Source organism: Natator depressus, chromosome 8, assembly GCF_965152275.1.
Source record: "Natator depressus isolate rNatDep1 chromosome 8, rNatDep2.hap1, whole genome shotgun sequence".
Classification (NCBI taxonomy): domain Eukaryota; kingdom Metazoa; phylum Chordata; order Testudines; family Cheloniidae; genus Natator; species Natator depressus.
Genome location: NC_134241.1, coordinates 87194164 through 87207412, shown reverse-complemented (window position 1 = coordinate 87207412; position 13249 = coordinate 87194164). Strand labels below are relative to the sequence as shown.

The following is a 13249-nucleotide window of genomic DNA, read 5'->3' as shown; positions in this document are numbered from 1 at the left end:
AGAGGAAAAAGTGCATGTCTTGGCCAGTTGAAAACTGAATAAGAGATTTCTTGTCGCTGTTGCCATCTGGGGAATCCAGGAGCAGCAATAAATAGCAAGACCCTGAGTTTGCAAATGATCTGAGTGTAGGTTGGCAGGTGCCCTCAGCTGAGAGAGCAGCCACAGATGTTAACAAAGCGAAGAATTTGAGAACCTACCAGTCAACATCACAACAGTTTTATCCAGATTGATCTTAAACTAAATTGCTTTAATACAGGTTCCAACAAAGTAAATTGCAAATTACCAAATACTGGCAGGATGGAATTTCTACTGGTCCAGACTAAAGCAGTCTACACTGAGCAAAATACTGATTATTTGGTATCTCGGCATTGTGTGGTGTCCCAATTTAATACGTCAGATTTAAACATGAGGGCCATTACATTTGCAGGAATTAGCAATTGTGATTGTAATGCCAACATGCTCAATTTGTTTGTAGATTATGCTCACTCCTTTCTGTCCTTGTACCTCAGTGGTACAGAAAAGCCATTCCAGACCCAGCTAACTCTACGTGGGCTAAAAAGTACTCCTCTGTAGAGGTAAGTCACCTTTCAAAATTATTTTTATACTAAGCTTGTCAAGCTCACCTTAAAAATGATTTTGGCCATACATGTCCATAATCTCTCGGTACAAAAAAAGTGTGAATTTATTATCAGTGTGCTGATTGCAGGAAATTACTTTGTGAATCTTATGGCCTGTTAAGATTATCACATATCAGCCTGATACAAGGACAATGCAGAAACTTATTTTTAGGAGTAGCAGTATTAGAAAGGATGTTGTGTGGAAGCTATTTGCATTTTGACAGGGTGGAAGATACTATCTGAATAATTAATATTTTTCCTCACCCATCAGGATGACCTGAACTTAGATTCCAATCAGTTCCTAAGCTACTTCAGCAGTTTTGAAGAGCCTGAAACTATAGAAGTAGAGGAAGTCTTCATAAAAAGGGAACCAATGGCTTTCAAGGACATACCCATCTTCAACAACTTTAAAAACAGTGAAGGTCATGATTGGCAGACAATAGAAAACAGCTTCGAGAAACAGGAATCCACTGAAAACAACTCTGAGTACAAACCTTTGGCCCCCAGCTCACCAGATGATGGAGACAATTATAAGTGTCACCTGCCTTACTTGTACAAAAAAGTAGTACTGGAGGAAACAGAGCAAATTCAAACGGTTTCTGAGTACCTTACCAATCCACTTACAGACATGACTGTGAACTATTTGCCTTCAAACATATTGTCTCCCATTATGGACACGAATGAAGAAAGCAATGAATTTGAATGCAAATCCTTCTCCATTTTCCCAGCAACTTCTGTTCTGATGCCAATGTTTTCTTGTGGAGGGAAACTTACTTTGGATGCAGTAAAAATTGACTGCAATTCTTTCACAGACTAAGCAGTCAGCTTGTATGTCTGTTTTTTGGTATTCTGGCCAGGTTCTGTGCACTTTAGTCAAATACACAAATCACAAAATTGTATTTAGTTTGATAGTACCAACTCATCCACTTCATGAAATTTAAAGGAAAGGTGTACAATCTAAACATACAAATGGTTCGAGTTGTGTTTTGTATCTTACTTTGTGAGATAGTACATGTTTTACACCTCTTTCTTGTGTGGATCTTATGAGAACCTGCTTTTGAGGTAGGTGACATGTTCATACAGATAAGAAGTTGAGAGTTCTTACAACAGAGCATACTTATATATTAACTGCCAAAAGTTCCATTTTAATGTAGAGCAGAGGTTCTCTAACTGGGTGAGGGAGGGAAATGGCACTGAATGTATTCTGGGTGTGTATGAGAAGCTTTAGGGGGAAAAAACCCTTACTGTGCACATTGTACCCACAGCTATGAATAACTCTTGAGGTTTGAGGGAGACAGGGCATCCATCTTACACCCTAGCAGCTGTTCAATATGCCACTCTTTTGCACTGCTGCTGGTGGTGACACTGCCTTCAGAGCTGAAGGAAGGTGGTAAGGTGGAAGTCCCTTAAACTTAAACGGCTCTGTTTGAATCAGTGCCTTACTGTTTTTAATATTTAGTGAGAGTTGCATGTTTTTTTTTTTAAATTGGTATATGTGCTAGTGGGGGGGACTACTACAAACACAAAGCAGAGTGGGGGAGGAGGGGGTGCGATCAAATAAATTGAAGAACCACTGATGTGGGGTAAAGGCTGCCCATCCCTGCCTTGTACCTGTGCAGAATATGGCTACACTGAAACCTTTGAAAACGAAGAAATACAGAGGGCAGATACACACAACCCTCTCTCATCAACTTTAGACAGCCCACCCCGTCCCCATCTTTGAGGTCTCAGATTATTTTTGTGGAGGGAGACCATGATCGAAAGCATCCCTGTATTCACACCCTACGCATTACTGTAATAATCTTTGTACAAATTATGCCTTGTGAGGTATCTTTTGAAAATTAGTAACTCGCTGGTCAAAATATGGTGAAATGTATGTAGCAACATTATATATTATGTAAAGTTATGAATTCCCCCTGTCTGATATTAGCACATGTTCCAAAACCAGCTGGCTCTGCCTAGGCAAAAGTGGTTAAACAAGCCTGTTCTAAGTAAAGAACTGTGAGTTTACCTCAGTTTACATATAAGATGTAAACAGGGTCTTCAAGACAGTAGGGGGAGAAGATGGCAGGAAACAGAACAATTTGGATATCAGCAAACACAAGTAGGGGAAGAAAGCATGGAGCCTCCTTCACCACCAGACTCCATGTTACCTTCTTTGCTGATTGAATGAACTTTACTTTGAAGAGTGACCCTCAGAAGAATCCACTTCAAAGGTTCATCAGACTGTAAAAGAATGGGGCAGAGATGCCCAAGCTATATCTTTCACCTAAGACAACAAAGGCACCAGCAACTTTGGGCCTCTAGGAGAGATCCTAACCAAGGAAAGGGTCAGTCACCCTGGTGCTGGCAGACTGGGGGTGAGAAAGGCCACCTTAAAACAAAGCCTTCAACCAAAATTTGCTAGTTTAAGTTTTAGACACGTGGTTTCACTTTTATTTGCTTGTAACAATCTCACTTTATTTCATACTTGAAGTCACTTAAAATCTTTTTTACTAATAAACTTGTTTTATTTTTAATCTAAACCAATCCAGTGCTGTGTGTGAACTGAACTGTTTGGTAACACCAATTAAATTAACAAATGGTAAAATATTGACTCTTTACAGGAGCAATAAACCATAACGTCTGAACTGTCCAGGAGAGGGCTGGACATTGCAGAACACATGTTTTTGCGGAACTCCAGGACTGGGCGTGCATTGGGGTCACCCTGCAGGTTGTAACTAAGTCTGGTGGAAGCCAGAGCGTGACTGGAGTGTTGCTGACAGGTTGCTGGGGTCAAAGCTGTTGGACCAGCCACAGCCATGCCCAGATACTCAGGGTGTGATCTCCATGCTGGTAGTGGCCCAGGTTGGGAGTGACAGCAGCAAGGTGTTGTGAGGTAGCCTACAGGAGGTGACACAACCCCTCACTGGCTTGGATTGCACCTGAGTGTGACAGAGGGAGTGTCAGGGGAAGGGGGCTCTAGGTTCTGACTCATCTCTGCTCCTGCCGCCCCAGAAGTGTCCCTGGTGGGACAGCTCCTCCCTCACCCTTAGCACTCCTCTTCTCCAAAATTTGCATAAGAGATCGTCACCAAAGGGGCTGCTTCTCTGATGGGGCAGAGCCATAAGGAGAGGAGGAGAAACCACCCCCACCAGGGTGATGTTAAATAAATAAATAAATAAATAAATGATTTCTTTTGGGGGGGGGAACCCCAACCACCTGGTTTTTATTTCAATTGGATTTTTTATTTAAATATTTTAGATTTTTTTTTAAAAAAAAAAACCTGTTTAAAATGAAATCTGAATCCAAAACTAATTATGTTAAAGCCTAAATTTATGATAAAACATTTTAAATAAATATGCTGAATCCATGCTGGAGCCTCTACCTAAAACTTAAAGGCTGTTTTGCTAGATGAAGGATATTTCCCCCCCGATTCTAACTTTTGAGGTCAAGTTTTATAAATATGGCACAAATAGGTCCTGTACAGTATTAAGGACTTATCCTGTGGAGGACCCCAGGCGCTGTGCTCCTGGCTGCAAAACCCTGGCAAAGTCATCACAGGCACTGGGACTTGGCCTCTGACTCCAGGAGACACCATTATGTATCATCTCATCAGGATCATACAGTGAGCCACTGGGTGGTCTCATACTCCTATTTTATAGCTTCTCTCCCCGAGTGCCAATTGGTTCAGTTCTCCAATTGTGACGCCATCTACCATGGAAACTTACTCTCCAGCCCATGGGAAAACACTGATCTGCTCAGAAACGACCAGCCCTTGCTTCTAGCTGGTTCTGGGTACTTGTCTACTTGCACCTGTACCTTGACAGAGATACAAAGAAATCCATTTCTCAACTGCCCTCTCCATCTCTAAACCCGTGGTTCTCTACCTGTGGCCCAATCAGCACACAGCTGCAGCCCATGTGACATCCTCAGGGCCATACAGGGAGTATATATATAGCGTGGATGCAGCCCACATAAGAATATAGAGAGCTGTATATGCAGCCCACAATGGTAAATAGGTTGAAAACCACTGCTTTAAACAAAATGCTACCATGCAAACGGCATGTGGGTTCATCAGCAGAAGTCCTGGATTGTTAGTTCTTTTGTTTTTTCTGGGGGTATGGGTGGGAGTGGGGCAGGGGAGCTGCATAACAAGGGAGAAGCAGCAAGTATGCAACCAGAAAGGAGCAACATTGGTGTCAAAATCAGACATGGGGAAGAAGAGACAAAAGTCTTGAGAGTGCAGCCTCTAGTGTTGAGTTCAACACCTGGGAACTGCAGGGGAAAAAACTGCCAAGGCTGGTAGGTCATAAAAAAAAAAAAAAAAAAAAAGACCTTATTTAGGAATGTTTTCAAGAAATTTCCAGACCTCTGGCTAAAAAAAGGAACACATACCACACGTAAACAAACAGATGCAAGACCTGATTGTCAGAATGAAACATGAAAAATGCTCTTCAAAAGGAATGGCTTTGACTCTGATTACATGGACATCTCTGAACAATCTGGATCAGCTGGTTAGTATACTTAATTTTTGCGCTATTCTTATGGACTGCCTACCATGTTTTATTGCTGAGGATTGTCATAAATTTGTGTTTTGTGTGGATTACACATTTGAAGTTCAAAATATAATTGTCACGTTAGTTTGTTGTGGGAATTACCTTTTTACTGTTACTGGTGGACTTCTGAAATGAATTTTGTTGCTCAGTACAAATAAATCTCAAGTGAAGATTTCCTGTTTGAAAGTAAAGTCTTATTAGGTTTTTATGAATTTTAACAAGATTTTTTTCCCCCCAAGCAGTTTGATGTGTTGCTAGAGATAAGGGTTTAAATAGATTTTGATAGTCCTTACAATTTATTATTTTCCCTATAAAACTGGGCTTAGAATAAGTTATATCACCTAGACAGTGGTACAGACAGCTGCAGTAGGAGGAATCTTTCATTTACAATCTTTTTTTAAAAAGCAGCGTACTTAAGTAATAGAGTGAGAATGACTTTTGTTGCCATTTTGTTTCGGAGGGTTATGAATGTCCATCACCTGCAATATCTAACTTCAGAGTCAGCTGCCGTTACTGCCAGCAGTGCTGTAAAGTAAACATACAAGACACAGACAGTAAATTACCTTTATTTTATTTATATACACACACACGACTTTCATCATCTAGTAAAGCCATGGATGAGTCATCATCAGGACCAGCAGGAATGGCTGGGAACCACAGACCTCAGAGCCCTGCAACCCTCAGCTTCCCCCTCTGTGCCCCTTCAGGTTTGGGGGTGGGGGCAGGGACAGAAGGGCCTCTGGTAGTTGAGAGGCTGTGAACAACCCAGCTTCTCCTGCCACAGACAGGAGCTGCACCACTGAGGACTGGGGCAGAGCTGGGCTCCCAGGAGCACTACAGCCCTAGCGCTGCCCCTCGCACTGTTTGGAGGCCAGAGCTGACAGCAATGCAGGTCCCACCTTAACTCAGCTGCAGACAGGGCCGGGTAGGGAGTTGTACTCCTCAGAGCTCCTCATTTTGAAAAATGAGGCTGTTTAAGCTCTTAGTGCCGGAGCCCTTCAACTGCATTTACCATTCGAGTACAGGCGGAATAGTCATGTGCAAAGGGGAGGACGTGAACTCACAGTACATGGGTGTTGCTCAGGTTCAAGGGCTACAGCATGGTTCCTCTGATGGCAGGAGCCTGCTAACAGTCTGAATCCTTGTCCTGCTGCACATGCACAAAATGACTTCCTTTGGCACATCACCTTGGCTGGTGCCACCTGCAGATCCAACTTTCACCCTGCATAACTTTTTAACTATCGCTTCGCCAAAGGGGCAGAGGGATGCCTGACATGAGCTGAGTCCAGGCTGAGTGTGTGAATCAGGATCACCATTTTGAGCCCCAAGTATGAGCAAAAAAACCCACTGTAAAACTGAGGTCACATGGTCTTTATATTTTTAAGGACACTAGAGCGCCACACCCAAACTCCAGCCTTAGACCACACCCGGAGCCTTGCTGAAGCACAGTTCACTGCAAGGCACCGGAAATATGCACAATTTTAGAGCACTTCACTGATTTTTTCTTTTGCCCTGGTTAAGCAGTACACTATGCTCAACTGTAAGTAGAGTGGTGCCCTTGCCCACTCTATTACAGAGGTATACCTGGGTAACTGGAGAAAGGGCTTCCTACTACATTTTTGCAGCAGGTTATATGAATCACTAAGCAAAAGTGATCTTGCTTTTTTGCGTGAACCAATGGCAGTTAGGAGGAATAGTTTCCAGGAATGAACAAACAGGCAACAAGAATCTGCCAACAGCAAAATCTTTGACTGTTTATTAAAATATTCTAGATACAGATTTTAAAATATTTTCTATACATTCTGTGATTTTATTCACTTAAAATCTTGGAAATCTGAAAACTAAGTTGCTTTGTTCACATAATCTTCTTTTCCATTGGATACTGACTTGTTAGCTGCCGTATGACTGATCACACATTCTGGGCTACAGCCACAGATTGTGTTTTTAATATGAGGTTTTTTAAAAGGTAGACATTTCAAACAGATCTGAAGTAGTTCAGATTTTTGACTTACCTTTAATGTGTTCCTTTGACCTCCTTTACTCACAATTTATAACAGCAGTTCCCCTTTCAAGGCAGGTAAAGCAAGTGCTTCAACAAATGGATTAAGATTTTAGCTTGTTGCATTGCAACTATTTCAATACTATCACAAACTGCTACTGTTGAAATGCTATTTTCTAATTTCCTGATGAAACAATCCTCAGTGAATCTGCAGAGATCTATACTCCCAAAGCAGTAATACAAAAGGAGAATTTCCCATACTCCCCTCTCTCCCCCCCCCGTAGTAGAAATGCACCATTATTGCAAAAGACTGCTGCATTTGAAACATAGCTTTTTCCACTGAGACCAACATAGCATCCATACTCAGAAGTGAAGGACCTAAACTCAAGTAACTCTTGCAGGGCAGGGAGGAAGCCCTTTATTTGTCTGCACAGTTCCAAAAGACTTTTTATTCCAACTATTGCCTCTTTATCAACATAGAAACTTACCATTGTGGAACCTAGCACATCTGTCCTCAACATCAAAAGATGTGTCATGACATTCCTGTGGATTTTGCATGAAATACAATCACACACATTTCCCTGTAGTCATTGTACTTGGTCTGTAGTCAAGCATCAAAACAATCAAAGATAATTAGCAACAACAAAATACTATCTTATGGTCTTATACATCAGTCTAATAGTTTGATATTGCTTGTACATAGGGATTCATTTTATTAAATTACAGGCTGTGCATGTGAAATAACTTACATATTGAAAAATAGCTTATTTAGCTTTTTTTTTTTTTTTTAGTTGGAAAGAAGAGATGTGAAGGTTCTCAGGTGGAGTACCCTTCCGGTTGCTGTACAGATTAGCAGCAGAATGAGGCTCCAATGCCCGCAAGATTTCTTTTAAAGCAAATTTTAGTCTTAGAATTAAAATAGCCAAATTATGATCACCTCTGAAATGGTTCCCGCAGGGTTTCAAATACATTTTGCTTTTAACAAGCCCTTCCGAAAAATTGTCATCTTGTTCCTCTTTATTCCTGGGCTGAGAAGACGACTCAGTTAAGAGCCTTACATCAAATTCCTTCTCTGTCATACGATTAGACATGTGCATGCGTTACCTTCATACAACCAATCATGGCATCTTAACGAACAAGAATATAACTTAGGCTTATGAAAATAGGTTACATACAAATAAAGTAAATCTAGCTAGTTGTCATCGATATACTTCTACAGTCTTAAAGAAAGTTTATTTCCATCATATTTATTAGTCTTTTTTTTAAAACCACCTACTTTTAAATTTGGGTAGCAAAACTGATACATTAAAAAAGTGCTTTGGTATAAATCAACAAGTAAGCCTGAGGGAGGACTAAAACTGACAAACGTACATGAACTGCTATACTACATCTTGTTCCAGATGAATGCCATAATAACAACAGAAGCTGCAGCATTCGGCCTAAGGTCTGTACTCTAACTAAAGTACAAGTGTCTGCACAAGGGAGTTGCCCCAATTTAACTAAATCAGTAATTTCCTTGTGTAGACAAGGCTTAATGTGACCAACCCGACTACCTCAACAATTGCTCCTCCTTGGCCTTCTGGTTAACATCAGGCATAGTGTCTGTTTAATGTTTTATCCTATCTATAACCTACCTTTGCAGTGGGTGGGCTGAAAGATTCCAACTGATGCTTTCCATCTCTAAATTGTATAGTAGTCTGATCGCAAGTAACCAATGGCTTCTCAAACATTACTATTTCAATGCTACACATTTCTGCTAGTCTGCAATAGGTCACTGAACTTCAAAATTAGAATTGGTAATTTATTCTTCCCCCACCGTTGAAAGGTCCTTTATAGGTAGAAAAGATTACAATCACTTTTAAAGACATTTGAGCTAAGGTTTTAATATCTGATCAATGAATGACAACTGAATCCAATATACCACAAAGCTTGTCTAGCAGCTCTAAAGTCTATTTTTGAACATCTGCCAATTGCCACTGAGGCAAAAATAAGTAACCTTGTCCTCATGGTCTCTCTTCTACACCTAATTCGGGCTTGAACTAACGTTCGGGAGATCTGGAGTCTGCTGGCCTTTAAGAGGTAGGATTATATGTAATTTGGAGAGGCAATTTTTCAGAGCTGGAAGGAAATCTGGGAACAGGAAAATGGATTACACAAAATTAGAAGCTCCAGAAACTTTTCAGCAAAATAACTGTACCACAAAAAGGCACACTGGAATCGCGTGAAGTTCTATAAAGGAACCTCATTTTATATCTTACTTAGCAGATAATGGCCATCAGCAGAGAGTTCAAAGCCACTCAAATCATACAAGGGTTAAAAGTCTTTCCTATGCATATTTTAGGCTGCTCTGCAATGAAAAATGGGGACAGCAGTTTTAAAGAACTCTTCCAGTCCGCTTTTTAATTTGGAAATTAGTGATGTGCTTTATTGCTGGGGAAATCTTCACAAAGCTTTGTAATGGCTCCCTTGCCACCGTTCCAATACAAAAAAAGACCATGCTCATTTGCAATCACAAGCCTTAGCAGAGGAACTACACAACTTGACATTCATTGTGTCAAGGGCTTCACAGAGTTTCAATCTGTTATGACTGGAACTTAATATAAAGCCCAGTACCAGCAGTTAGGAGACAAGTTCAATCCCCAACTCGCTGTGCCACCCCGGCCAAGTCCCTTAGCCTGTTTCTGCATGGTAAAATTGGAATATTTCTACTCTTCACGCTGTTGTAAAGGCTATTTATTAGTACTGTAAAGTGTATTGTGCTCCCTTGACGACAGATGCTACTTATGCTTATTGTCAAAACACTTCACACTGTAATTGTCATCAAACATGTTGTAGAAATTATCCACTATAGACTAAGGAAAGGCAGAAAGCAAGCTTCCCTCCCATGCCAATGTACGTGCATAATTACTACTAGCCCACCACTTGTGTTTGGGGTGTATACTCCCACTGACATGCAAGGTATTTATGCCCCAAACCCATTAGCCCTGATCAGAATATTCCCTCTAATCCCCACACATATCAGTGGGAGGAACCTGGATCTCCCCCTCCCCCAAACCATTTGATCCTGGGAGTCAGGATGAACAAGTGTTTTAAGATCACTAGGATCACTTTCAATATTCATTTTATTGTTGCAGTTAGGATGGCCAAACCATAGCTAAGGATGGAGACAGTCATAGCAATTGAAAACGAATGCAGCAATAAATTGGTCGTTTCATTCCCAAAGAATTTGCTTGCTCAGTAGTTTCACAAAAATTTGCAATGAGAGAGAATATCACCATCACGTTTGTGCTGCTACTGACAAAGCATATTTTCTCTCGAGTACAACATAAAGGTATTTGAACTCTAGAACATATTTGTATTATCACCTAGGACACCAGGTCATGGACCAGAAGCCCATTCTAATATACAAACAGAACAAAAAAATGGTGACTTGTAGTGATATTAGAAGGGGCTTGAAGGGGAAATTTTTTTATTAAAAAACCCCAAACCTGCATGTTTATGTTATACTATCACCAGCAACTGACAATTCAGTCTCTTTTCACCTTAATAGTCTTAAATATCTATGGTTAGAAAGTTAATCTTCTATGTAGCAATGCAAGTCTCAGTGCTACCATTTTGCTGAAGGAACAGGATTGCTCATTGCAATTTTATCTTGTGATTCCAGTATTTCATTTTGGATTTAATCAGACTTTAAAAACTGAGCAACTGTTGCCTTGTGATCAGAGAGAGAACAGTGAAGTCTTCATTTTTGTTCCGTGTTCTGTATAAAAAGTGAATTACAACAAACAATGTGAACTCTCTGAAGTGCACATCTTAAAGGTTGCTTAATATACTGATCACGTGTTAATTAACTCAACTGCAATATCCTGTGACCAATCCGATGTCACTTGTATACTCTCCCCACCATTAAACACTGGGAAAATTCAGTGTTTATGAAAGTGAGAGTGCTAACATTGGCAAGAGTAAAGCCACCCACACTTGGCACTATTAAGCAGCATGGTGGCCTTGTCTAAGACTAAACATTTGAAATAAGTTTGGCCGTTACAGAATTGGTGCATAGACAAATTTTCTCAGACACAGAAGTGGTTTTATGTCATTACATGCAATAAAGAGTGGCCTTATTTTAAACTGTTCACACACGCGTAACAGGTATACTGTATGTCCAACACTGTTTTGCCGCAGAGCTGAAAAAAATGAAAAACGTTTAGTATTTGTAGTCACTGCTAAATTCATTTTAAAAAGACAAGTATATATGAGGCTACATAGCATATTAAAATGGTTTCTTTTCAGCTCAAAAAGCACAGCAGCCAGCAAACAATACTTTGATCTTTGAATAGAAGTGGTCATATAATGACCTAGCTGCCTGAAACCCTGGTAGACTATAACCCTCGAATTTGATGCCAGAATTCTACTTGGGTCCCTAAAATGCATGTCAGAGATGCTGAACACCTGCAGTTTCCACTGAATTTCCAGCCAGCAGTGGGAATGTTGATAGAGAGCGCTGACTTCTCATGTGTAAGTGCGAGGCTACAGCTAGTCAAAGTGGAACCGCTGCTTTTTTGGGTCCTTAGGCTAAACCAAGTAGTGCAGGTGTGTGGTATCCTGCAAGCCTCTTCTGACTGCTACTGCATCTTACCCTGGACGAGCTCTAACAGTCCCAGGACTCTGAGCAGACGGCCGGTTATCAGAGCAGTGCGCACTACAACTACATCACTAGTGACAAGAACAGAAATGACCTGCTCTTTTACTCTTATTCTATGTAAAACTGAAAGCTTGCTGAAGGCCAAATGAAAATAGCTTTATGTCAGGACAAAGATTTGTTCTGAAGGAAGAGCAATCTTTACAATGGAAGTGAAAATTCACCTGTGAACAAAGTACACTTAAATCGTCACGCCACATGGGCTTCAAGCAGCCTGGCAGACAGCCAATACTACATTTGAATTTTGTCCTAGCTTTATACAGGACCACTTTCTAATGAAAGTGGTCTGCAAAACAAAAAGACACTTTTTCTCCCTAAGGAAATACTACCAGCTTTTTACCCTATCTGCTTCATTTTCAGGTCCCAGAGGTTTATTGCTCTACAGCAACACACAGCCTGGAGTACATGCAAAGGTCTTCAGTCCTGTGTGTCCAATGGTTTATTATTAGACTTAACAGTCAGACAATACAACATATTTGGCTATGACATCCAAGATCTCACCCTTTTCAAGAGCTGCATATTTCATCCGTTAATAACTTTGGTAGAAGATTCTAGTAGGGCATGTCAAAGAAAAATTAGTACCTAAGGGTAAGTACCTTATGGCATCTTCCCACAACCAAACTAGATGCCTGTATTATAAATCATTTGAGAATGGGAGTCTAAAAACAGCTATTTTATTTGACAAACATTCTCCTAGCACTCAACCACTTAGGCTTTACATACTGCTGCACATCACTTCAAGTACAGCAAGCTGATTCTAGAAGTTCAGCATCAATAACTGTAATTAAGCAGTTAATATATTCTTTGCTATTATAGAATTTAAGATCTATGAAGTCTGTTGACCCAGTAGTCAGTTTCAATGTGAAACTTGCTTAAAAGCCTCATTTCAAGCTTGAAAGATTGATTGGCATCAATCATAAAATCCATTCAGACCCAGAGATAAAGTACTTAAACTCCATAGTCTGTATAAATGCTCGTAAGTGAGAATAAAACATTTCTTTCCCCAACTTTTCTTTATTTCACTACCAAGAATGTTACTTTACTGTTTTTATTGCAAAGCCAACACAGCTGCCTGGGTGTATGGATCAGTGAACAAGGATCTTAAGAGATCAGCAGGAATCTGTGCATCCATTAGTGCTGTTGTAGAGCATTATGCAGACTTGCATTGTGTGTTAATCACATCACACAGAAGTGGTAGCTTTTAACTTTACAACTAGCAATTTTTCCAAGTGTAAATAAATGTAGACGTGGGAGGGATACTGATGCTAAATGAGGCTGACGCTATCCCTATAATCAATCATAAAATAGGTTAGAAAACGCTTGGAAGTGTCAGTCCTAAGCAGATGTACTGCATTTATTAAGGGACATGGGTATACAAATCAATGTCACTGGGCAA

General features: G+C 40.4%; 1 protein-coding gene across 3 annotated transcripts in view; it reads left to right on the top strand.

Annotated features, from left to right (window-relative positions):
* IL12RB2 (interleukin 12 receptor subunit beta 2) overlaps window positions 1-3084 on the top strand; it is a 34477-nt gene extending 31393 nt beyond the window's left edge. For all 3 annotated transcript variants that reach the window (XM_074961567.1, XM_074961568.1, XM_074961566.1), the window contains 2 exons: window positions 476-575; window positions 889-3084. In XM_074961567.1, coding sequence (XP_074817668.1) covers window positions 476-575; window positions 889-1434 — 646 coding nt within the window. In that variant the 3' untranslated portion in view covers window positions 1435-3084. The remainder of the gene's footprint in view (window positions 1-475; window positions 576-888) is intronic.
* The last annotated feature ends 10165 nt before the right edge of the window (window positions 3085-13249 follow it).